Below are 26,357 nucleotides of genomic sequence, written 5' to 3' on the forward strand. Positions count from 1 at the left end.
GAATGTACTAAGTACGGTCGGTGGTCAGGGTGAACCTCGCTGAGAAAGTGAGATTTGCGCAGTCTTGAAGAAAGTGAGGGGTTCATCAGGTGGGTAGCTGAGGAGAGGGCTGCAGGCAGTAGGGACAGCTAGAGCAAAGGGCTCCAGGGGTGTGTGTGTGTGAGAGAGAGAGAGAGAGAGGGAGAGGTGTTCCTGGAGAGTCTGGGGTACTGCTAGGAGCTAGTGAGGCTGGGGCAGTGGGAGACCAGTAGGGGAGGCCATAAGAGCAGCTGTACCCGCTGTTTCTGTGGGTCCCTGGAGGCTGCTCTGAGGACCTGGCTTTTACTAAGTGAACTGGGGACCTCTGGGGGGTTTGCGCAGTGCGGTGCTGGGACAGGTCCCTTTAGATGCCATATTGAGAAGATACCAAAGTAGGGGAGGGAGGGTAGACGCGGGGCAGCAGTCTCTGCGGGAACTCAGGTGAGGGACCACGTCGGCTCAGACCTCGGGGTAGCAACAGGGGAACTGAGAAGTGGTCACATGCACGATTCTTCAGGATTTCCCGAAGGACCAGATGAGAGGATGAGAGAGAAAGGAGTCAAGAACGACTCCAGGTTTTGGGCCCATCCGCTGAGATGGGGAGCTGCTGAAGAGCAGGTTTGGCACAGAGAATAGGGAGTTCGGCGTTTGGAAACGTTAGGTTTGAGATGTCCGTCCGCCTCCGAGCAGAGACCGAGAGCGCTGGGTAGCCTGGCGATCAGGAAGAGAGGTCTGGGCTGGACACACCGAGCTGGATGGGCTCCCCCGAGGAGGAGTGCGGATGGGGAGGGGGGGTGGTCTGAGGGTAGGAAGGGGGGCGTTTTCCCAAGAGGGAGCTGTAGGCACCCCTGCCAGGGCTCAGGCAGCCCCGCTCTCAGGAGCCCGGACCTGCAGGGGGTGCCATGGACCTTCAGTGGCTGCCTGAGTGACTGGGAGGAAGGTTTGCTGCTCCGGGAAGGACAGGCGCTCAACAGATTCCCGCCGGAGTGGCAGAAATAATTAAGAGGAGAAGGTGAGGATATCCTGGTAGCACACGTGCTCGGCGGCCTCGGAGGAATTAAGAAAACCCGGGTCTATTAGTCTGCTCAGACATCTAGGCACCGCTGCCTCGCCAGGAGGCTCCGCCTCTCGGGCCCTCTCTCTCTGCCCCCGTCTCTCCGCATCCACGCCACTCGTGCAACCGCCCTGGTCGTAATCCACCAAACAGAGCCGTGGCGCCGCGGCTCCTTTTGCTGTTTCGCGCAGTGGCTCGATCCGCAGAGACTCTAGGTGGGCAGATGGCCCCCCCCCCTCCTGGAGTTGCGCGCCAGAGGCCTCGCCGCCGAGGGGGCCGCGCAGGACGCGGGGGCCGGGGCGGGGCGCGAGGGGTGTGTCCGGGCGGCACGCGGGCCGAGGCGCGGGCGGCGGGGCGAGCGGGGTCTCGGGCCGGGCTCGAGTCGGCGCCGCGCGCCCCGCGCCGTGCGCCCCGCGCCGTGCGCCCGGCCCCGCGCGCCGCCGCCACATCTGGAAGCGTTCAGAGCGTCCGCCTGGGGCGCGCCGGGCGGGCGGGGCGGCGGGCCGCGGGGTGAGCGCCGCGCTTCGCGCTCCTGCCGGCGGCTCCCTCTCGCCGCCTCTGCAGAAACAGCTCCTGCCAGAGCGGCGCGCGGCGCGGCCCGGAGCGGCGGCGCCTTCCTGCCTCCTCGCCCTCGGGACTCGTCGGACCTTCGGGCAGAGGAAAGCGGAGCAGGGCCGGGGAGGACGCGCCGAGAGCGGGCGGAGACGGTTCAGGCCGGCGGCCGGCGGGCCTCTCCCGCCCTGGGGTCCGCGCTCCCCTCTCCCCTTCCGCCTCCTCTCGCTCTGCCTTCCCATTTATTTTTTCAAATGCTGTGGCCGCCAGAGGTGCGGCGCTGAATTCTTGGAAGGGGCCCGGATGTGCTGAGGATGCATTACAATTTCACTGAAGGAGGCAGTAGTGGAAAGGATCAGTTTTTGGTGTTTGATGCAATAATGGGAATCAGGTAATCATCAGAAGGGCAGAAGAGCGACTGCAGATCCACGGCTTCCTCGAATTTTGCACGAAAGCCGCCGGCCTCGGAGCAGGGATTAGTGCAGACCCGCTCGGGCGTGTTTGACATTTCTTCCTCTTTGTGGCTTCTCCTTTTCAAACAATTCTTGGTCCATGGTCAATGAAAACACGAGGATGTACATTCCGGAGGAAAACCACCAAGGTAAGGCTGGACCCCGCCGCCGCGCCCGCCGGCCTCGCCCGCGCGCCCCGCGGCCCCGGCCGGTCCCCGCCGCGCGTCCTTCTCCCTCAGCGGCCGGGGGCCCGCGAGACCCCGGCCGAACCGCGCGGAGCCCGAGCGGAAAATCCCCACCCCTCCCCCGCCCGCGCCCGCGGCCCCCGAACCGCGCGTCCGGAGAATTCCGGGCGAGGGGAAAAGTTCCCAAGTGTCTGCTCCGGCCTCGCTGGCTCGCGCTCGCCGGGAGAGCCCGACTACCCGGCCGGCGACGCCCCAGCCCGGTGGGCCGGGGTCCTCGCCTCGCCCGGGCGCGGCTGGGAGTGCGCGCGCGCGCCCCGCACCAGGCCGGCCGGCGCCCCCGCCCGGGCAGCGCGCTCCAAGGGGGCGGCTTCGAGTCTTGGCGCCCCTCCCTTCCCCTCTCTCTCTCTCTCTCCCTCTCCCTGTGGACCGCCGCCCCCCCCCATCTCTCTCTTTCTCTCTCTCTCTCCCTGTGTCCCTCTTCTCCGGCTCACCTACACCCACCCACCTCTTTGCGGCCGCTGACCCCCGCGCGCCTACGCCCCGTGTGTTCTTATTCGCACCCACATGTGGGCTAGCACCTGAGGATGTCAGCGTTTAGAATTCGGGCGGTGTGTGGGCTCTGCTTTTTCATGTTTTAAGGCAATAATAAAAGGGTGTGCCGAGCTCACGCGGCTGCACACTGTCGCCCAGTGTTTTCCCAGTATCTCCATCCTTGGCATCAAGTGTCAGCAGCTCCCCGTGAAAGAGGGAAAGGCTTTCAGGCAACTCCCCACTTCCTGGAAACTTTCTCCCTCACCGCCCCCCACCCCCGCCGCCCGTATTAACAAGTTATTATTTTTGGGCACTGCTCGGCAATTAAGATTATGATGGAGCAGAGAGGGACGGTTTTGCTGGAGTGTGGCCGCCTCCAGCTCCGTCTCTGCCTTCCCCGTGGCTTCCTCTGCCTCTGGGTGCAGGCTCTCTTGTCTCCCCGTTTCCCGAGCCCCCCTGTTTACACTCTTCCTTCCAATCTCTTCCTTCTCCATACCTGTCGCTGTTGGTCCTGCTACTTCCTGGGCATATCAAGGGCTTCTCTGAGGACAGCCTGGTGGAGGGGTTGTCTCCATCCCTCCCTCTCCTTTCCAGCCTCCTCCCTCCCTAGGCCCCCAGCCCCACCGCTAGCGGGCAGAGCCCCCACCCTTTAGAGCCAGAGGCTGCCAAGCAGCTTCCCTGGTCTCCGTCCAACCTGAAACTCATCTCCTGCTCGGGCAGCAGTGGGGGAATTTGGGCCTCTTTTGGTGGAAGGATTGTGTCAAGGGTCGTGGGTTCTAGGGTGAGCCAGGGCTTTGGGGTCACAAGGGAAGCTCTGTCCCTGGATTTCTCTAGCCCGTGCCCCACCCCTACCTGTTCCCCTGTCCCCTTCCTGATGGAGTCGTGGATGGATTCGGAGGGAGGCCAGGAGGGACACAAAAGAAAGGGTGATGTTTGTGAACAGCAGGGATGACTTTCTCCCCTCCAGGCTCCCAGCTCAGTCCAGGCGGCCTTGAGGGGGAGAGCCCAGTGGCCACGTCCTCGCTGTCCCTGACAATGGCAGTGGCCTGTGGTCATGATTATTATTCACGTGGTGGTAATCCTCAGCAAATCCTGAACCGTTCGCAAGGCCTCTTCCCCGTGCAGGACAAACCCCTTCTGGCCCTTTCCTTCCTTCCTTCTGCCCCTTGGTGCCCCAGCGTGCCCCCCCACCCGTGTGCAGGGAGCAGACACTCAGAGTAGGAGCCGCGGCCCCGCGAGGTCTGTGGGGAAGATGGAGGGGCCGGCAGCAGGGAGCATGGCCGGGCGCCGCCTTCCCAGCCACACGCCACAAACACTATGGCAACCTGGATCCCATTTCTCTCCCTTGAAGCCGCAGTGATTATATAATTCACAGAGCAGTTTTTGCCTCCTTTCCCGGATGCGGTTCTCAGGTGTAAGAGCCCCAGGACCCCGGCCTCCCCTCCACCTCCCCGCGCCCTGTCGTTGGCATGGCTGGGTCTTCCTGGGGCAGGAGGGGAGGAGGGTGACGGAGGTGGGTGGGCAGACCTGGAGAAGCAGGGACGTCTGCCGGAAAGGGGTTGCTGTGGCTTCATAACTAATGGGGCGATGAAACGTACCCAGGGGTAGGGTTTCAGGAGCAGAGAGGGAAGAGGGAGCATTGCGCCGGGTGGTGACGGCGGAGTGCAAGGCTGGAGAAGTTGCCCGGGGCGGGGGTTACATCTTCCTCTTCCCGACAGACTCGAGTAGCTCAATGCAAGGCCTTTTGCCCCAGTTTTGCAGTGGTGTGTGTGTGTGTGTGTGTGTGTGTGTGTGTGTGTGTGTTGGGGGTCGGGGTGTGGACACGGGGGTCAGCACGTTGGAACAGCCCGCAGGTTCCCTGAGGGCTGGCCCCCCACCCTGGGTTCAGGCAGCGAGGGGCTCGTGAGCCTCCCCTCACCTCCAGCACCCCATCTGCTCTGGTCCCACACCAGCCTCCCGCTTTTCGGGGCTGATTTTCCATTGCAGCCTCCAGCTAGCAAATGAGTTTCTTAATAGTCAACCATTTAACAAATAAAACATCAGAACGTCCCTTATCTGCTGGAGACAAGGCAGAGGGGGAAGCGCGTTCTGGGAGTGGAAGACACGTTGTGCTTTTCTTTTCAGAGCACTGCTTAGCGATGCAGCAGAACGGTTGTTATCATCATAGTAAAGTAATAATAGTCATGATCGGTGGTCAGAGAGCGCTGTTAGTGCACCTCAGCTTGCACAGGTTGAAGAAGGCACGACATTAGCTGCTGCTTCTTGGGCTCTGCATGGAGGAGCCCAGAGAAACAGGGCTCTTGGGGTTCCAGATACTGTTCCTAATACTGTTCACATACTTTCCAGGCTACCAGAGTACTATACAATAGAATATATTACAAGAATCAATTGTTCCTTATTTCCATGGAGCACATGCTAACAGTATTTAAATGTGCACACACACACACTGAATAAGGAAAAGCTATTTTAAATAGATTGCACGAGAGCCTAGAGCCCTTTGGGGACCCGGTGCGTAGCAGACAGGAATACTGGTGATGCAGCCCTGACGCCGTGGCACGTCGGTGCCTCGCCTTGGGTGAACGGTTCTCTACAGGTAGATGCTGCAGGTACAGTAGATGGTGAGCCGTTGGCCCCTGAGTCTCGGGGGTGACTTGGGACTCTTCCTTCTGTTTTCTCTGTGATTTAAAACTGCCCGAGGTGGGTTCTTCTGGGTGTAAGATGCAGAAGGAGACGCAGGGACGTCCTGGGTGGGGGTCTGAGGCCCCTGGGTGGGGGTCTTTGCATCCGCACCTCCTAGCGCGGGCCTGGACGCTTGACGGATGAATGCAGCCCCCAGACCAGAGGGGGTGTGCTTTCTGCCTCTTCCAGGAGGTGGCGCCCCAGGGCTTGGGAGTCAGGAGGGGCACCTGCGGGGCTGGGCAAGGGGGCCGAGGCTCCGCAGGGCACTCCTTGCTGCTGTGCCTCGGTCTGCGTGCCTGCCCCAGGGCGCAGGCCTCCGAGGACCAGAGTGCCCGCCGCGCGCACACCAGGGGCCCCCGGCACGACCCGCCCTCGCCGACCTCTCACCCTCTCTCCGGTAACGAACCCACTTTGGATTTCGCCCTCCTGCCGCAGCCTCGCCTTGATCTCCAGCACAGGCCGCATCCTGCTTGCCTGAACCCGTTATGCCCTATATTAACTTCCTCCCCGTATTAATTTTCTCACCAGGCCTTGGTAACCAGAGGGGCCCGGGGGTCCCAGGCCCAGCCTGGGGCCAACCTGGAGTGTGGGAGCTGGAAAGCCTGGCCGGTAGGGTTGCAGAGCTTGTCAGCTCAAAGGCAAGGAGACATTTTCCTAACTTTATTAGGGGAAAAACACAACAACAACTGGGTACACGTCACAGCTGTTTACGAATCTGGCTGCTCCCATGCTGGGTAATGGCAGCAGAGCTCCCGAGACCTGGGTTAGGAAGTAACTGAGATTTGTTCTAACTTTCAGTGCTGTGTTCCAGCTCCCGGGGGTTTCTTTTCTATCCCTTTCTTCGCTCCGCTTTCTCGGTTGTTGTAGCGAGTTCCTGGGTCCGAGAGCCCTGGCCGTGGAGGAGCTGAGAATGTGCGGGCGTGGCTGGAGCACCCTCGTCCTGTCCCTGGGAACCTCCTGCTGGGGTCTGCCATGTGGTGGTGACCAGTCGGCCAGTAGCATCCCGCTGGTCCCCGTGGGGACTCTGGAATCTGCGCTCTGCTTTCGAAATCGGCAGATGACTTTATTTTCCAGGGTGGACTAAAGAAAGCTGATGGACTGTTTGGGAAATACCTGGAGACTTAGCAACTACAGCACTTAGCGAGGTAATCACACTGATTTAGCCTCCTCCTAGGTTCTGTCCCCACGGTTGCCTAAGTTGATGGTGGGCTGTGCAGAGGAGAGCAGAAGACTGATTTAAAAAAAAAAAAAAGCCACGGGGAATTGTGCAAAATATCATGGGGTGAATATTTGACGACATAAGTGCTAAACGTTCTGATAATGAAACAACACTGCCAGCCATGGCTGTCATTATTAAAATAATTTAGTAAACACCTGTTTACATGAACCTCAAGGTTAGGTACTGTACAAAACAAGTAAAAATGACAGGATGCCCCTGGGAAAACGGAGGGCCTTCAGCGCTGTTTCGGAGCCGGGACGCAGGGACTACCCCGCATCCCTGGGGGGGACGCAGAATGGGGGCTGACGTGACGCCTGTGTGTGTGTGGCTCGGGTCCCAGATGGGGTGCCCATTGCTTAAGGCCAGGCCTTGACCTGGGGCCCCGGGGGCCTCGCTGCCTCCTTGCCGTGGGCAGGGGACCCGGGAGGCACAGCTGTGAGCGGGCCTCAGGGGCCGCAGGAGGAGACCCAGCTCCCTGGGGTATCTGGGGGAGCGTGGGGCACACAGCCGCTACTTGTGGAACTGAGTTAATCTAAGTGGGGATCCACGGGACAGAGGAGGGCACTTTGGGCCCGCAGGTCAGGAGGGAAACAGAGGTTGAAAATAGGCCCTCACTTCCCCGGAGATGCTGGGGATTTGGCATTGGGCAGAGGTGAGGCAGAGGGGCCAACCGGCCAGAGCTCGAAATCCCGTGGTCCCTTCCCCCAGGCCCCAGCCAGGCCGCCACCGCACGGCCGCTTCACCGTGGTGCTCAGGTGCTGTGCGTGTGCGTGTGCGTGTGCGTGTGTGTGTGTGTGTGTGTGTGTGTGTGTGTGTGAGAGAGAGAGAGAGAGAGAGAGAGAGAGAGAGAGAGAGACGGGGCAAGGAGGGGGCGGTTCCGCACTCATGTTCTCTGAAGGGTTGTCAGGCAGACCTAGAGTAAATGCGTCTCTTCGGGAATTTACTCTCTAGGATCAGGAGGTTTTATGGGCAAAGGAACCTGAGGAACAAACTGCGTTTCCAGTTGAGAAGACAGGCTCCTGCAGGGTCACCCAGGAGGGGCGGGACTGGAACCCGGCCTCGGTTCTCCGCCCTCCTGCCGCCTCTTGACGTGCGTGGTGCACGCTGGTGCTCTGAACGCGTCGACCGGTGTTTCTGGGTAGCCTTTGCCTGGTAACCCCCTTACCCTCTCCGCCGGCCTCCTCTGCCGACGCTGCCTTTGTTCTGGCTGAAGTCATGTCTGAGGTGTGAGGTTTGGAAACAGAGCTGGGGGCTGCCTCTCACTGGGAGGATTGAAGAGTCATCTTAGACAACAGGGTAAAGGTTCATACGTGTCCACAGGAAACCCCTGCAAAACTCAGATCACTGTTCTGTCTGCGAACGGACGTGCCTCCAGGCCTTTTTATTTGCTCACTTCCTTTCTGCCCCAGTCAGGGCTCATTTCGGCCCCTGAGGGAGAGGCCAGGCTGGGCTGTCGGGCTGCCTTGGGGAGGGGTTGGGGGCTGTTTGTGGACCGGCAGACTTTGCATAGAAACCACAGGGCGGGTGGACGTGCAGGTGAACTGCAGGTAGAACAGGTAGAAAGCCCGGGGCGGTCAGGCTGCCGCGGCCAGAGGCCAGGCTGCCCCCGAGTCTACCAAGGTGTGGGAACAAAGGCTCCCCTGCTCCCTTGTCTGGGCTGGTCCCCTAGGACCCCTCCTCTTCCCGGGACATATTTAGGTAAGGAGAGGTCTAAATTCGGCATGGGAAAGGGATCATCTGGGGCCTCCTTCCGACGTTCCCACCATCCCCAAGCCTTTGGCATCTGACCTGATGCTCCCAGAGACCGGAAGGCCTGTGAGGCTGACCTGGTCTCTAGCTTTAAGACAGGGCCTGCGCCCGACTCACTCTCGGAGGTGTAGCCTCTGAGATCCCTGGAGGAAGCCACCATCGCAGAACACAGTGTTGCCACAATTTCATGAAATATTCAAGCTGCCCATTTGCCAACAGGGGTTTCTTTTAATACACTCGGCTACGCGTGGCGCTGCCCGCTGGAAACTAGCTGAAGGGAAAATAAAATAATCTTGTCTCCTGTCTTTTAGAGAAGCAAGCCAAAATCCAGACAGTAAACGAATGTTCTTCCCCGTATTGCCTGTGGGCAGAAATGTTGAGAAATGTTGACTTGATTACTCAATTAAGCTCTATTTACTTTGTAACCATTGTGTCATGTTCAGTCATTTATATATTTTTCTCCTTCCAAAATAAGCCATGTTGGGCTAAAACCTTTCAAAGGTGTTAGTTAGCAAAAGTAAAGAAAAAAAAAAGAAAGAAAGAAAGAAAGAAAAGTAAATAAGGCCACACCTAGAAGATGACTTGGGTCGCAGTCTTTGACTCTCTCTCTGAGCGTTTCGGAGGAGTCAGGTCTCCTGCTTTTCATCCGTAGAATGGAGACAGTGATCCTTAGCCCGCCGGCTTCGGCTTTGCAGGGCGGCCGCGAGGCTCCGCATGGGAGGGCGAGTGTAAATCACTGCATGGTGGCAGCTCTTCTGAGCTCTTCTTGAGTCAGCGGGGTCCCAGGACTGTGGGACCAGCCTGAGGGTCAGGACCCCGGGAGGCAGGGCTTCCTCACGGCCTTGGCACGTGGTCCCCGCCTGCAGCCTGAGGCCCGGGGTTCTGCCTTCTGAACTGGCCAGAAGTCCTCTGCTGGTCCAAACATGCGAAGATAGGGCCACTGAGAGCAGGACGCAGCCTGGCGGGCCACTCAGTCTGTCCTCACTTTCCAACATGAATTCCCCAAACCTAAACGTCACTCCTCGGTACGGGAGGACAGGCTGCCTGGCAAATAGAACTTTGCTTCAAATGTAAACCTTGGCTTTGGAAAATAAACTACTTTTTAAAGGTACACAGCAAAAGTGCTGGTAGTCTGTAGGTAACGGGAGGGAGCAGCTCCATCCGGCATCTTAAGACACCAAGCAAAATAGGAAAGGGCTTTAATTCCACACCTTAAGTGACAGACTAGCCTTTAGTTTCCTGAAGCAAAAACAATCTCATCGTCAAAAAGCGTGCTGGGAGGGCTTCCCTGGTGGTGCAGTGGTTGGGAGTCCGCCTGCCGATGCAGGGGACGTGGGTTCGTGCGCCAGTCTGGGAAGATCCCACATGCCGCGGAGCGGCTGGGCCCGTGAGCCATGGCCGCTGAGCCTGCGCGTCCGGAGCCTGTGCTCCGCGACGGGAGAGGCCACAACAGTGAGAGGCCCGCGTACCGCAAAAACAAAACAAAACAAAACAAAAAGCGTGCTGGGAAACGTGCGTTTCAGTTTGCACCTTGCTCCCCTCGACACCCGCCTCCCAGCCTCTGGGCCTGTGACCCACGGGGCCGACCACGTTTTTATTTTTATTTTAAAAATAATCTGTACTGCAGGGCAGCGTCCATCGTTTTGTATTTGTAGACGGGGCAGAGGCAGTAGCTGCCACGTACCGGACGTCAGCGTGTCCAGCATTGCGTCCTACGCCCGTCCTACGGGTGGGTATTAATGACATGTTTCAGATGAGGAAACCAAGGACCAGTGGTCTTGAGTAACGTGGCCAAGGTCATCCAGACGCTGTTGGAGCCGGGAATTAAGTTCAGGTCTGTTGGACTTCCCAAGCATGTGCTGTCTCGCTTCTCTCTCCACGTGGGGCTGAGGAAAGATGACCTTGAGCCAGCCTGGCGGAGCCTGGCTTGGATTTGCTCTGTGAAAGCTCCGGCTTCTGCTGGTCACTGTGGTGGACAAGTAGCGGAACGCTGCTTCTGCCCCGTGGTCGCTCCACACGCCTCCCCTCCCGCCTCCTCCTCTAGCTGTGCATTTGTCCCCGAGGTTCCTGCCTGCACCCTGCTTGGTCCTCAGATCCCAGTGGGGACCTCCATCTGTCCAGCCTTGGCTTTGAGACGACCGCTTCGTGGCGGGGCCTCGCTTCACCACGTTCTTGGAACGTCTTCCCAGTAACTCCCTCCTGGAAGTAAGGCCCTCCATTCTCCAACGAGGTTCTCATGAGCTCGGGGCCCGTCCTTGCAGGCTGAGCACCCTGACTGCATGCGTTATGCATTTATCGATTTTTAAAGGACATCTTGGTGGAGATATAGTTCACTTACTGTAAGAGATACGCTTCACATGCCTTTAAAGTGTACAGTCCAATGAGGTTGAGTATTTTTACAGGGCTGTGCGACCATCACCACTGTCCAGTTCGTGCATATTTTCATCATCCCGAAGAGAAACCCCGCACCCACTGGCAGCCGCTCCCCATACCCGCCCCGACCCCTGTAACCCCGTGTGTCACTGACAGTAACCGAATTGATGTTAATTTGGTCACTGGGGCTCACCTGTGTCGTCTCACCGAGGGCAGCGCATTCCCTGCGTTCAGATCTAGGTCTTTTGTGACAGTTCACCTGATAAATGATCCGCGTGATAAATGTTGCAGCTAAAAGGCAGCACGTGAGGTTAGTTAGGGACCTGGGTGTCGTTTGGAGCTGAGGTCAAGCACTTTCAGTGACATGAAAAGTGATTTTAAGATTTATTTCTTTTAACTATCTCAGCAAAGCTAAGTCTATCAGTCACATCTACTGGTAGTTGAAGATGTGAATGATGACCTTTAAAATTTCTTTTATTATGAAATATATAAAACAAACTTTTCAATTGTAACCATTCTTAAGTACACAGTTCAGTGGCATGAACTACATCCACAGTGTTCTACGACCAGTGCCAGGCTATTCCTAAAACCCTTTCTTCACTCCAAACAGAAACTCTGTAACCTCTAAGTAACGGCTCCCCATTCCTCCCTCTCCTCAGCCTCTGGTAACATCTAGTCTACTTTCTGTTTCTACGAATTTGCCTATTCTAGATATTTCATATAAGGTGAATCACACAATGTTTGTCCTTTTGTGTCTGGCTGATTTCACTTGCATGGTGTTTTCAGGGCTCGTCCACATTGTATCATGGGTGGCAGAACCTCATTCCTTTTCATGGCTGAATAATATTCCACTGTATGAACTGACCACATCGTGCTTATCCATTTGTCAGTTGATGGCCACTTGGGCTGCTTCCACCTTTTGCTACTGTGAATAATGCTGCAGTTCCCCTGATAAATGGTCCACGTGATAAATGATGCAGTTAAAAGGAAGCACGTGAGGTTGGTTAGTTAGTCCGAGTATCTGAGTTCCTCTTTTCAGTTCTGTAGGATATAGACCTAGGAGTGGAATTGCTGGGTCTGAATTACGGCTTTTTGGTTAGAAGAGCCCATTTCCTTGTGTGGCTCCTCCCCCAGTAGAATCCTGTGTAGACGAGGATATCGGATCAAGAAATTCCACTGTGGCGGTAGTGAGGGTCCAGTCTGTTCCCTGGGCTCCCAGGGCTGGTGTCAGAATTTTTACTTTAATTAGGTGTTTAACAATCCAGCGCTGCTGGAGGAGTAACTGATGCTTCCCCCCTCCCCCAAATAATGAAGGTGTCCACATCCAGTTCAGCGCTCACCTTCCTGCCACCTGGGCTTTGTAACGGCAGGAAACGGGTATCTGGCAAGACAGAGCTATTTGATCTGTCTTTCTGTCCCCATCTGCCCGTCCGTAGTCCAGGAGTGCCCACACCTGGGAACCGCGAGGACCCTGGGAGAGGATGGATGCCATGTGGCCGGGTGAGACCCCCCCACGGCCCTGCTTCTGCGCTGGTGGAGGGGCAGCGTGGCCAGGAGGTAGCTGGTGAGGGGCCTCTGTCTCCAGCCCGGGGGCTGCCTGGGGGGAAAGCCGGGCCCAGGGCTGTTGCCTACTCCTCACACAGCTGCAGTCTAGGCGAGGGAGGGAAAGGTGTGTGAGGAACAGGGGACACCCGGGGAGTCAGGAAATCGGGAGGAGGGGAAGGCGACAGTAACACTTGGTGGCCCCTTGGGGAGATGGAGGACCAATTAGTGACTCAGGAAACCCTTTCAAACTGGGGGTGGCTATTTCTTCCAATAATTGTTGTGTCTGAAAGTAATAACATCATTTTACTTTCTGATTGTTTTAAAATACCTTTTAAATCCTCTTCACATCTACTGTATCAGCAGTTTGTTTTTTTTAAACCCATTGAAGTAATGGGACGAGTTTTATTATTTCCATTTTTTCAGATAAGGAAACCTGGGCTTAGAAAATTTGAACAACTTGCCTGGTTAGGGAAGCTGTTGACAGAATATCGTATGGTAGACTTCCTCTTCTGTTTACCTAGGTGGGCTCTTCTGTGTTCTACCATTTATTCCTACAGGAGCCCTACTGAGGTTAGACGGCTTTCTGGGCCAGAATAGCTAGAAGCCCTGTCCCCTGGTCTGGGCTACTCCTGTAGCCTGACTGTATCGTCTGTCAGGGCTCCGTGTCCTGACCCAGGCCCAGGCCTCCCGCCTCGTGGCTGCCGAGCCACTCTTGCTGCCCAGCTCCCTGATTGGCGGGTTCTGCTGGGGCGTGTGTGCGTTCTTTCTTAGATTAGCAGAGGTGAGCGTGCTAAGACGGAATGCAGGTCAGGCCCTTCGCGGGCCGATACACTTAGTTTAATCCAACTTTTAGTAAATCCCCCTCTTGTGGGCTCTGCCTTCCCATCCCCTCCCTGGTCCTGCTCACAGGTGTGTCCTGGCCGCTGTCCAGAGCTGAAATGTTGCACAGTGTGTCTCCAAGGTCAAAGCCTCTGTCACCTTGTCTAGCTGCCCAAGACGTCCTGGGGTTCTGAGCTGCACATCCGAGGGCATTACAGTGACTCAGATGTCACATGTGGTCTGCAGTGGAGAAGATTCTGCGCCTCTGTTTTTCAGTCATTTAAAAGGCAAAGTTTCTGACCTGTGCCCCGCTGTCTGAAAGATCAGGAGATGGGGAGCCTTTTCTCAGGATAAACTGACTGTGAAATGCCCTGAAAATGGGGAATCTCATGCCAATTTTGGTGAAAACAGTCCTAAGTTGGTTTTCCCCTCCCAGAATTGGGGCAGTTAGTCATTCTCACCATGTTTTGGGCATCTGCTCTGTGTAAGGCAGTCTGCTCACAGGATCGCTGGATCCAAGGAGACCTTCAGGGTGGCGGCCCCTCAGCTGTCCCATCCTTTGGGGAGTGTGTAGTCCAGTAGGAAGAAAGATGCACAGATACCCACAGCTGAAATAAGGGGCAGAACATGCTTGACGTTACAGGGAGACACAGACGAAGGGCTCACGGGTTAAAGAAGGAGGGGGTACACTCAGATGGAGTAAATGGAGAAAGCACATAGGACGGGGCTGACAGAGCTGAGCCTTGAAGGGTGGGCAGAAACAGGGTAGAGAGGAGGGCTCACGTTCCCAGCAGGAAGCATGGTGGTGACAGCCTCGTGCACTGGATTTTAAAGGAATGGGGAGTGGAGTTTGCTTAGCGCACAGGCAATGTGTGGGGAGGAGTGGAGAGAAGGCCGGAACGGCAGGGTAAGGGAATGTGTGGATAGCCCTTGCAGCAGGCTGGAGTTTGCATCCCATTCGGTTTCGGTGGGCTGCTCAAGTCCATATTCAGTGTTCGAGCCAGGGGAAGGTGGACCAGAACTGCTCTTCCAGGAGCCTCGTCAGGTGGCAGGGTAGAGGGTGAAGGGGTGGTCTGAGACCACAGGTGGACGGACAGTTCCCAGGCTGTTGCCATCGTCCAGGCGAGAGAGAAGAAGGGGTTTTCTCTACAAAAGCTGGAGGGCAAGAAAGCCCTCTGTCTACGTAGGAAGGGTTATCTAGACGGGAACGGCTATCTAGGTGGGTGGGGCTATTTAGGTGGGAGGGGTTATCTAGGTAGGTGGTGATATCTGTGTGGGTGGGGCGATCTACATGGGAAAGGCTGTCTAGGTGGGGAGGGTTACCTAAGTGGGAGGGGCTATCCAGGTGGGAGGGGCTATCCAGGTGGGAGGGGCTATCCAGTGGGAGGGGCTATCCAGGTGGGAGGGGCTATCCAGGTGGGAAGGATAGAGGGTGGATTTGGAGGGCTAACGGAGAGATACCCAGCATACATGCAGGATTAGAGTTCATTTAGAGGTGATATTTGAAGCTGTGGAAATGGATGAAATTACTAGCGAGAGAGAACAGAGGGAGGGGACGATGTCGGGCTGAGGACGGAGGAGCAGGTAAAACAGGAGACAGAGCCAGAGGGGCCCGGGAGGGAGGACAGCCTTGCGCCCGAGGGCTCGTGGAGGGCGAGGGGAGGCCACTGCTGTCAGCGTCAGGTGGGGCGGTGGGGAGGGGAGGTGGGAACCGAGAGCAGTCCCACTGGATGTGACGACCTGGTTCTCAGGGGACCTGAGAGTCGGCTCGGGGCGACTGCCGTGCAGTCAGACTGCGTGATGCCGAGAGTGGCTGGCGGGCAGTGGGGGCACGTGAGGGCCACTCTTGCAGGAGTTTCGGCTGTGAGTGAGAAAAGAGGAGATGGGGTTGTCGGCACAGGAGAGAGTGGGAATGGATGGGCGGGGGGCTGTGGATGAAGCAGAGTGGACGAAGGCAGTAGGCAGTGGGGTAGGGACAGGAGGGGAAGGATTAGCCCCAGCTGAGGAGACGGAATTCTGTTCTCAGGGACAGACCTGAGCAGGTTGGCAGAGCGTGAGAAGCTGTGGAGTGCTGTTGGGGGGTGGGCGTGAGGCTGAAAGAGGAGGTATTAGGGGTCTGGGGGAAGAGAGACCTGCCTCTGGTGTTCCCACCCTACCTCCCCACCCCAGTCCACACCAGCCGAGCTTCCCGGCCTAGGATGTGAGCCCTCTGGAGGACTGGCTAGCCTTCGTGAAGTGCTCAGCTCTGTGACTTTGTATCCTTATAATTATATCGGAATATCACGTTTCTGTTACAAACCCCTGGAATATCTCAGACTGGACCCCATTTGAGCTTGGCAATGCCTGGATTTCCCTGTAATCAAGTCAGATATCCTGGATGTTTAAGGAAAGGACAGTAACATTCTTTGGGTGCCTTGGGGATGTCCCCTGCTGGTGGCATTGAGTTTACTCTCGGTCCAGGAGGAGTTGATGCCAGGAGGCACCAGCAGAGACTCTGGTTGTGAGGGCAGAGCGGGTGGACTGGAGGGCCTCTCCCAGAGGCAGGGGGGACGGCGGCTAAGGAGCTGGGGAGGCTGGGCCCCTGCACTTCCCCGGCGTCCTCCCGGCAGGGGAATGTACCGACAGCCCCAGGCCCCAAGTCCCGCCCCTGTTCTCCAGCTCCTGCACCCACCCTCCACCGCCTACACGTGGGATTGCACCTGACCACAGGGTGGGATACCTGGGGAGGGGTGAGACCTTTACCTGGAAGCCATTTTCGCTGCCTGTCTTGGCTCGGGAAGTGGCCCAGCCGCCATCTGCCTGCCCGGAAGCAGTGTGCCATGGCGGCCTTCTGGGGCCTGGTGCCCTGTCCACCTGTGGGGCCCCATCTGGATACCTACCTGCAGAGTTTGGCCTTACTCTGATGAACCTCGAGGGCAGCGCTGACCCCAACCCGAGCTGTTGCTGGGTCTGGGCCACAGAATGCTCTGGTTCCCCTTTCCCACTCCAGGGAAACTGAGGCAGAGTGTCGGCTGCAGAGGAGCTCTGAGTCTGATGCCCAGGCCTCCTCAGTGCCAGCCAACGCGTCCCGGGCCTGGACCTTTGCAGTTTGGCTTGGCTTTGGTAGAATGGAGGAGAGGAGAAAACCTCCAAAACAAAGATGCTCTTGAGGTGGGTGAAGTGACGGAATGGGCCTGGTGTCCTGGAGGGGGAGACCCCCGGAGACATCACAGGATGAGGCCTCGTTCACGCCCGCTTGGCCGTGGGTGGGCACAGGCCGGTGCCTCCCGAGTGGTTACAGTTAGGTCATGGTCTGAAAGGAGAGGGGGTGAAATGGCAACAAAGGTCACCTGCTCACGTTTACAGCCCCAGAAGTGAATGAACAGAAACTCTGAACTGGAGACTCTTAGGGAAAGTTCCTCGAGCACCTGGGGCCAAGCTTACGAGTTCCTTGGCAAGGATCTGCACGCGGTATGTGCAGGTACGGGGTGTCTCAAGCTGCAGGTGTGTCTGGGCGCCTGGAGACCCGCGTGTAGAGGTGCCTCTGCCTCTTGCTTCGGTGTTTTGTCGCATCACTTCCCTTCCCTGTGTCTGGGGATCTGTATCCACTCTCCCCAGCCCTCCAACTGAGAATCTGTTTATTCTTTTAACCCCACTTATAAATGACTATGACTTAAACATTGCAAAGGGATTAAGTGAAAGACAGCCGGAGAAAACTTTGTGAGTGTGGTCCTATGCATACTGTCAGCGGTGTGGGGAAATGGTAGTGTAGGCTCAAATGCATAAGCAGTATTTATTTCTGAGCTAAGGTTTTTCTAAGAAAGAATGTCTTGGGGGAGGGGCAGGAAGAGTACAGAATAGCCCTGCTCGATGGTTTTGAAACTAGTAGCATAGAAGAGAGGCTTTGGGCTTTAACTGCGTGGAGATGTCCCTGTGTCTCCATAGCCTTGTGTACCAAGTGATTGAGAAAATAGTAGCATAGAAGAGAGGCTTTGGGCTTTAACTGCGTGGAGATGTCCCTGTGTCTCCTTAGCCTCTCGTGTACCAAGTGACTGAGGAGGGCTTGAATTGGGGTGCTTTACACACCACACAGTAGGTGTGACTAAGAAGACACCTGCTTCCAAGAAAGTCTTTGTGAAGAAGCCTTATTGCATCTTGCATTCTTTTCCTTCCTTCTGGTTTCTTTCCTTAACACTGAAGCACATGTTTTGTAGTGTTTTGGGCAGTGGTCTATAGTGGTAAACTTCCTCAGTCTTTGAAGCTGTTTTTCTTTTTCTTTCTCTCTTCCTCCCTCCCTCCCTTCCCTCCCTTCCCTCCCTCCTTCCCTCTCTCCCTCCCTCCCTTCCCTCCCCTCCCTCCTTCCCTCCCTTCCTCCCTTCCCTCCCTCCCTCCCTTCCCTCCCTTCCCTCCCTCCTTCCCTCCCTCCCTCCCTCCCTCCCTCCCCTCCCTCCCTCCCTTCCCTCCCTCCCCTCCCTCCCTCCCTCCCTCCTTCCTTCCTTCCTTCCTTCCTCTCTCTCTCTCTCTCTCTCTCTCCTCTCCCTCACTCATGAATGATGGTTTCGTCAGGTACACAATTCTGTGTGAGCTCTTGTCTTCTTTCAGCTGTTTGAAGATCATGCATTGTCTTCTGGACTCTATTGTTGCTGACGAGAAGTCTGCTGTAAGTCCAAGCCACGATTCTGATTTTTAAAAGATACTCACTTTGTCTTTAGTCTTACATAGTTTCACGATATTGTGTTAATACATTAATTAAAAAAAAATCTTGCTTGTGACTTGGTGAGATACTTCAATCTAAGGATTTGTATCATTACCAGTTCTGGAACATTCTCAGTTATTTTCAACTATTCCTTCTCTGCCAGCCTTTCTATTTTATTCTTCTGGAACTCTGGTATTGATCTTTCTCATTTTACTTTTCTCTTAGATGCTCTTTCATATCCTATATTTCACTATCTTTCTTTGCTACACTCTAAATGATTTCTTCAGCTCTATCTTCCAGTTCACCAGTTTTTTTCATTTGTATCTAATATGCTGTTTTACCTTTAAATATATTTTCATTTTTATTTTTTTAAAATTTTATTTTATTTTATTTTTATTTTTTTTGCGGTACGCGGGCCTCTCACTGTTGTGGCCCCTCCCGTTGCGGAGCACAGGCTCCACAGACGCGCAGGCTCAGCGGCCATGGCTCACGGGCCCAGCCGCTCCGCGGCATGTGGGATCTTCCCGGACCGGGGCACGAACCTGTGTCCCCTGCGTCGGCAGGCAGACTCTTAACCACTGCGCCACCAGGGAAGCCCTATTTTCATTTTTAATGACAATTTTATTTCTTAAAGTTCTATTTTGTTTTTCTTCAAACCTTTTGTTTTTTTAAGACCGTATTTTGTCCCATTATGATTTCTTTTCCATATTTTAGGTTGTTAATCATTTGAAACATATATGTAATATTTATAGTCTATTTCAGGTTGCTTTATTGATTTCAGTCCTTGGGGAGTGGCTCTCCTGTTTCTTGTATCTGCTGCCTTTCACTGATGGGGGATCACTTCCTTCTGTGGCATGTGAATTTTGAGTGTGAGCCCGTGTCCTTTGTGAACTTTTTCTCCCGTGATGTCCTGAGCACCTGAATTGTGGAGGTGATGCCACAGTGTGGTTTTCCATTTGCCTCCAGTGGGTGATCTTGGTGGTTTCACTGGTCTAGAAACAGTTGTTAGTATTTACTCTTTGACTTGGAAGGCCCAGAGCATACTGGTGCTTTAATTTGCCATGAGAAGCAATTCTCACACCCAGAATCTCAGTCACAGGCAGGGGCCATGCATGTAGGATGGACCGACTCATATACACGGGAAGCCTTTTACTTTCCAGCACTGCTGCAGGCAGACCTGCTCTGCTCACCCCTCTTTCCTGTTCTTCCCCATCATCGAAGCCCATGTTATTTGAACAGTCTCATTTCAATACTTAGGCTTCAAAAGACGTTCCAAAGCCCATGGGCTACTTCAGGCCTTACCCGTGACTTTCAGATTTGTGCAGGGTAAGAGGGTCGTGACCTGTATTTTTCCCTTCGTCCAGTCTCCTCCCTCCCCGCCACGCTGGGCTTCTAGGATTGGGGCAGAGGAGAAGGACTTGGAGGAAACGGGGCTCACGGCTTTCTCCTTGGTGCTGGTCTGCCTGCCATCGGCTGCTGTCATGTTCTCTGCTGTGGCAACAATCCCAGTGCCAACACTTTCTTAGGGCACCTCTGTGGGTTCTTGGAAGGCCCCTGTGGGATCCTTGAAGGGGCGATGCGGTCTCTGCCAGACCTCTTGTGAATCTCAGCCTCTTTCTGCTGGGGCTCGCATCCAGCCACCTACACGTCATCTGCTCAGCACAGCAGGGGCCACCGTGTTTGGTTCGCAGTTGGGGCTGCAGTCTGCTTCCCGTCGCCGCCCTGTCTGCACAGCTGCCCCAGTGCCCGTGGAGAATTCTGCAGGTGGGGGGCATGTACCATCCCTTGGTGTGTGCAGCCCCGGACTCGGGGGAGACATGGGTTGAGGCTTTCCCGGGACTGGCGCTCCATTAGGGATAGACCAGGTGTGTCAGGGTGGCTCACTGTTCTGTCTTCACTTGGCAGACTAGAGGCAGGACAGACTGTCAACCATCTGTCCGTCCGTCCATCCGTGTTTAGTGAGCGCTTCCCGTGAGCCGGCGCCGTGGTAGCCTCTTGGCAGCAGGCATGAGCAAGCAGAACGAATTTTGACAGCCGGGCATGAAGTGTTCACTGGGTCCCGGAGACACAGTGCGGATGCAGTGGTGAGTGAAGCAGATGGACGCCGCCCCCCGGGCTCACGGCGGGGCCTCCGGCTGCACGGCGTCCAGCCTCGGTGGTGGCCGCGTGGTGCCATGTGGCAGCTCACCTGCCTGAGAAGCGCCTGGGTCCTCCAGACGCTGGAAGTCTTGCTCAGCCTTTATAGAGCCGACCCATCAAGGACCACGTGACACACAAACCAGGCTGGGTGCGGAGTGGCTCTGGGGACGAGGGTGAACCGCTGTGAACGGTGACTTTGTGGAACTGAGTGACCCTCTCTGTGTCACTGGGGTTTGTCTCTGCTTGCTGTGGTCATCTTCCCTCCTGAGCCCCTGCCGGGCTGTGGGACTGTCCACGGCACCCTCAGGGATCCAGGGCTCTTCTCCTCCATCCTCAGGAAGGGGCTCCAACCCCACAGAGCTGTGCGGCCTGGTCCACACTCTTCCTGGCAGCCCTGGGGTGACTCGAGTGGCCGCTGCTGTCCCCAGAGGCCAAGAGCCTCGAGAGGGTGGGGAGATGCACTTAAGACCTCCTCCAGCAGGGCCACCTGGACCCTGCTCAGAGGGAGGCTGGAATCAACTATTTACAGTTTTGTACGAATGTAAGTCATTTTGCATCCTCTCTGGCGTATTTGCACGGTCAGCCTTTTGTCTAATTGCGAGATGAAAGACTTTGTCTTTTTTCCAGGAATTCCAGGCATCAGTGAGCCATTTCGGGAGGAATTAGTAAGACTAAAATCATTGAGCCTGTGGCTTCAGTTTAAATCAGGAGAAGGAAGTACCTAAGATGACAAATGGTTTCAGGTCCTGTGCAGGTCTGAGACTGGTCATGGGGCCTGAAGTGCTGCGTGTGGAAAGGATTCTGAGCTGCAGCCTAAGCTCAGGGTGAAGACTGCAGGGATTGATTAGTGATGTCTGCCCCAGACTCAGGATGGGAAAAAGGTGCCCAGCATACCTACTATTTTGGCCATGTCTGGGAAAGTTGGGCAGATGCTCAGGCACTTTTTATACAGCTGGGTGATTCAATCAGTTCTGTCAACCAATTCAGTGAAAAAAAAAAATCAGTTGAAAAATGTTTGGTATAATGTAGGAAAAAAAGGAAAAATACTTACCCATTTTATAAATTTTGTCTTTCACTTTTTATTCAGCTAGGTTGGTAAGTCATAGACATATTTTAAAAGGTGAATTAAATCCAAGAGCTTCTAAATTCTGTCTGACTTTCCTGAAGGAGTTGCTAGATGACACTTCATAGTTTTATTACACTGTCTTTCTAAATATTTTTCAAAACATTTCACACCTAGTATCTCATTTTGTTCTCACTTGATCCCTGTGACGCTCAGAGATGATCTGATGGGTCGTCACGAGAAGGTGAGGGGTCGGCCCTGATCCCTGGCCCCTTCCTTTGTTCCGTGAACTTTCTGCGTCTCCTCTGGGGTCTGCAGGAGATTTCCACCTGGTTGATTACTGTTGCGTTGCTCTCGGGGGGGGCCGGAGTCTGTAGGCCGGTGCAGGGACTCAGAATGGCGTCCATGCCGGCTTCAGAGGCTCCTTTCCCTAGCAGGCAGATGCCTGAGACCCCACCGATCCGATAAAATACTTCGGGGTTTATAGGATGGAAGAGTTTGTTTGGAAATGAGCACAGCCCGTAGTCATTCATACCCTGGAGCTGTCAGCTGATGTGTCTGAGTCACCCCTCACCATCTCCTGGCACCGGAGGAGCTCCTGGTCCACCTACAGTGGTCTGAGCGTGGCCATATTTGGTTTTCTCGAGCTGGCTGGCTTTGGACGTGTCTTTCAACGTGCCAGCACCCGAGTGGGGACCCAGATCCAGCCGCGCATTTGAATGGCAGGTGGTGGAGACGTCCAGGGACGCGGGGCTGTTTACGTAACATAAAGTGGTTCTCCGCTGTGCATTCCTTTGGTTGTAAACAGTTTAGGGTCGTGGCAGCTACTGTCTTCTCTCCCCCACGCTCCCCAGCGCAGACCTCCACTGGACTTGTTTCTACGGCCAGGGACCTTGGGGATTGCAAGGGGTTCCTTCCTTCCTCCCGTGTGTCCATGCCTCCCCATCCCTGCCGCTTTGCTCCCAGTGGGCGCTGCTGAGTGTGTCTCATCCACTCTCTCATTGAGGTAGGAACTCCTCTTATCCCCATTTCACAGAAAAGAAGACTGAGGCTCAGAGAGCTTAAGGAGTTTGCCTGAGGTCACATAGCTCATAAATGGTGGAGCTGGAATTTGACCCCAGCGACTGTTGTTTGAGTCCTTGCTCTGGAAAAGCCCTGCTGTGATTATGTGGTTTCTCTTCCAATCTGGATAGCCTGTTGTTGGGCTTTTGAGATTTCTCTTGGTAGCTTAAACAGCAGCCCATTCGCTGGCAGCGCCAGCCCTGTGGATCTGCTCAGACCTCCCCCAGCGGGAGGAAAGTTGGGGTTAGGAATGCGCGTCATCGTGGCGGTGGCGTCAGCACGAAGGCCTGGTCCAGACCTCAGGTTCAGGGCAGGAGGACCCTGGGTGCGGGAGTCCGGTTTGTGCTCTGGCCCGGGGTCCTCCAGGGAGTGGGTGTGCCCAGTCTGCGCTGGGGAGTCTGCCTGCACCCATGGAGCGCTACCAGGCAGGGAGTCCATCCTGGTATAAACAGCGGCCGGTATATTTAGAACGAATCTCTAGGGACTGTCGAATGTGTTTATCTGCAGGCTCAGAGATCAAAGTCAGGAAGGTGGGTCAGTAAGAAATGCTTGGGTTGACATCCACTTGACACAGTGGCTCTTTCCCAGGGATTCAGGGCAGCCTGATACGTGAGGCCTATTTTAGGGTCTTTCTTTATCGGTTTGGAATTGTCACTGTCTGCACTGCAGTCAAACAGGACTAGCCTGGATCTGCCTTTCCTGACTTGAAAAAGCACCACCACACAGGCTCGCCTTCCGGGCCGTCTTTCCCAGCAGGCTCACGTGTCTGGGCCCTCCTTTTTCTCCGCCGCCCGCCCGCAGATGTAACCTCCTGATTCACTGTCTAATTTAGGGCAGAAACGTGCAGAGCAATGTCAAGAGGGGCTGTTTTCACTTCTGGATCTTACACATGCTTAACTCCTTGCTTTGAATGTACTCCAAGAGCATGTAATAAACAGAGCCGTGCACACGTCTATCTCGGCAGCAGCAGGCCTCACGTGGGGCCGGCTGCTTTGGGGGATAAACCACATTTCTTTTTCCCTCCCCATCTCCCTTCCCTTCCTTCAAATATATCTCTCATTCATTAGACAAAACAGCCTTCCACAGGGTAGGAAAGGGCACAGCGATTACATCTCTAGCACCAGATATTTTGTCGTCATAAAATTATTTGCCTCTGGTGTTTCTTCCCAGTTTGATTCACATTTATTCTGGAATCAAACACACCAGTATTGGGCCGTTGCTGAATTCTATGAGATGACTCAGTTTGAAGAAACTCCTGCTTTATGTAACAGGACTTCCTAAGTGGGCCGCCCGTCAGGAAGGTCCGGGGAGCTCCTGGTCTTTGTGCAGGAGGCTGTGTTTGAAGGACGTGGATTCTGCTCTGCGGTACTTTCCACTGAAAGGGAGATTGAGACATGAACGGACTGTCTAGCACAGAACCCAGGACAGGGCAGAAGCAGTGGCCAGGCGAGGCTCCCTGCCAGGATCTGGTGCAGACGCTGAGCCAGGTGTGGGTGTTACGGGGACCCGCTGAAGCGTCACGTTCAGCTCGAGGCTGAGCAGTGTTCCACGCACCACCCACGTGCTGCCCACGCGAGGGGTGAAGGGACATTTGTTTTTGTGGTGGTCGGTAGGGAATTTAATTTAGGCACAGCTAATAGCTGTGTGCGTGGTGGGCTGGTGAGAGTTTCGTGCATCTTGTTTGAATTTGAACATTAGCTAGTCCTGTAGGCACCGTTTCATGTTGGGGTTGTCTCATACACAATGTGATATTGGGGTTCAGACTTTGCAGTTGATTGTGGATATCTCTTTTATTTCACTTTTTCTTCTCCTGTCTTTTTCAAGAGAGCGGGGAGATATTTATGTATGGGTAATGCAAGGTCCATAATGTTATAGATTACAGCTTTTAAATTTTTATTACTTTTTTAAAGAGAAAGATTAGTGGTTTGGGCTCGACTGGGCTGAGTTGAGTTTAGAAATAAAAATAGCCACGATTCATTGAGCATCTAGTGTATGCTAAGCTTTATATCAGGAACTTCATGTGAATTGTATAATTTAAGTCTCAAAGCAGTTGTGTGTTGTGGATATGCACATTTTAACTGTACCAAGGAAGGAATAGGTTCACCACTGCTAATGCCGTGGTGTTCCGTACAAGTTGGGATCTGGATCTGGGTGCAGAGCATAGCGTCGGAGGGTAGGGGGTGAGACTTGTGGCCTCAGGCCTATGGGATTTGGGGGAGCAGGTAAGGAGCCCTTTCATAAAGCCCAGAACCCAAAAGAACTTCCTGTTCAAGACAAGGAGACGAAGACAACTCTGTTTGCTGCTTTGGAGTGAGCAAGGAGGCGGCGCACTGTGTGTCCTGGGGCTTCCTCCGCCCCCTGCACTGTACCACTCGCAGGATGGAGTCTGGGCTTATGCTACTCGCTTGTTACAGGAGCTTTAGGATTAAAAAACGGACGTCAGGGCTTCCCTGGTGGCGCAGTGGTTGAGAGTCTGCCTGCCGATGCAGGGGACACGGGTTCATGTCCCGGTCTGGGAAGATCCCACATGCCGCGGAGCGGCTGGGCCTGTGAGCCACGGCCGCTGAGCCTGCGCGTCTGGAGCCTGTGCTCTGCAACGGGAGAGGCCACAGCAGTGAGAGGCCCGCGTACCACAAAAAAAAAAAAAAAGAAAAATGGTTAAGATGGTACATTTTGTACCACATACAAAAACTAGGTCTAGGATAATTGATACCCAAATAGTCCTTCAAAAATAAGCACAACCAACTCTGAAGAAACTTCTACACCTCAGGGCCCTCAGTGCTCTCAAAAAATAAGCAATCCTGGCTGAGGCTGTGCTAACAATAAAAAACACAAACCTCATAACAAAATACACCTCCACGAGGAAGAGCTGGCTGATACAAGAAGCAGGAGAGTTAGTGCCCCAACAGCTAAAGTAATGGGATGGTTTGAAGGGACCATAAAATAAATTTGTTTGAGACAGTTGAAGAGATAAAAGAAGAAATAGAAAACCTAATAAAAGAACAGTTCTCTATGAAAAAAGAGAAGGTTTGAAAAAAGGGCCCGGTAGTACTTTTGGAACTGAAAAACAGTTGTTGAGGTAAATAAGCTAATGGGATGGATGAAACATCAGGGTAGACACAGCAGAAGATAGAATCTGTGACTGGAAGTTAGACCTGAGGAAATTTCCCAGAATTCAGCACTGAGAGATAAACTACTGAATCTGTGAAAAAGCAGTTGAAAGAATCAGGGAAGAGAACCAAAAGGTTCAGTATGTGTCTAAATGGAGTTCTGGGAGACAAGAGAACGGTGCAAAGACATCACTTTAGAAGCTGATGCCAAGGACATTCCAAAATTGAAGAAGGATGTTGATTTTGTAGGTTGCAGTCACACACTGAGGATTGGGTAGGGTAATTAAAAATACATTGACATCTCGACAGTCAGCATGGGAAACTGCTGAAAAAATCAAAGAAAATGAAAAAATCTTAAAAGCGAGCAGGGAGAAAAGGCAGATTATCTGCAAGCAGCAGACTTCATCAAAACCGTAATAGAGGTTAGAAGACAAGGAACAATATCTTCCAAGTGCTCAGTGGATGTCAGACTAGAATTCTGTACAAAGCTAGACTATCTTTCAAGAGTTAGGATGAGAAGACATTTTTTTGTGTGAACAAACACCAGCATTTACCTCTAAGATGATCGTGGCTGAGAGAGCTACCCAGAGATGCTTTTTAAGAAAGAAGCATTCATCATTTCTTTTCTTTAAAAGAAGGCTAACATTTAGGATGGCTTGAAAACAAGGCAGTTGTAAATATTGAGCAATGATAAGGTGGAAGATTAGTGATGGACGGGGTGGATGCAGAGATCAGAACTTAATGCATTCTAAGGTCTCGGTATTTTTCAGAGGAGTAATGAACTCTCATTGAAAATCCTCCATAGTTCAAAACAAAGGAGAGACATATCCAGACGTTGACTTTGGACATCCATCATGATCACTGGATTGACAGTTCACGTGTCTTGAATTCTTTCATTTATGTTATTTCATTTAATCTCACAGCAACCATATGAAAGAGGTTATTTCTCCTGTTTTGCAAGGTGAGGAAACAGGGTGTGTTTACCTTTGAACCCCCACCCCTCAAAGTACCGCACGGCCGTAGGTGTGCTCAGTAAATGGGACCTGGCAACCCGGCCGAGGTCAGTGCGCGGTCACGGCATCAGAAGAGTGCTATCTGGACCATCCAGCTTCAGCCCCTGCCCTCTGCAGGG

General features: G+C 54.2%; 1 protein-coding gene across 1 annotated transcript in view; it reads left to right on the forward strand.

Annotated features, from left to right (window-relative positions):
• The first annotated feature begins 1,506 nt into the window (after nt 1-1,506).
• CACNA1C (calcium voltage-gated channel subunit alpha1 C) overlaps nt 1,507-26,357 on the forward strand; it is a 457,740-nt gene continuing 432,889 nt past the window's right edge. The window contains exon 1 of the mRNA XM_079938602.1: nt 1,507-2,225. Within this exon, the coding sequence (XP_079794728.1) occupies nt 2,177-2,225 (49 nt within the window). The 5' untranslated portion in view covers nt 1,507-2,176. The remainder of the gene's footprint in view (nt 2,226-26,357) is intronic.

Source organism: Stenella coeruleoalba, assembly GCF_951394435.1.
Source record: "Stenella coeruleoalba genome assembly, chromosome: 11".
Classification (NCBI taxonomy): Eukaryota; Metazoa; Chordata; class Mammalia; order Artiodactyla; family Delphinidae; genus Stenella; species Stenella coeruleoalba.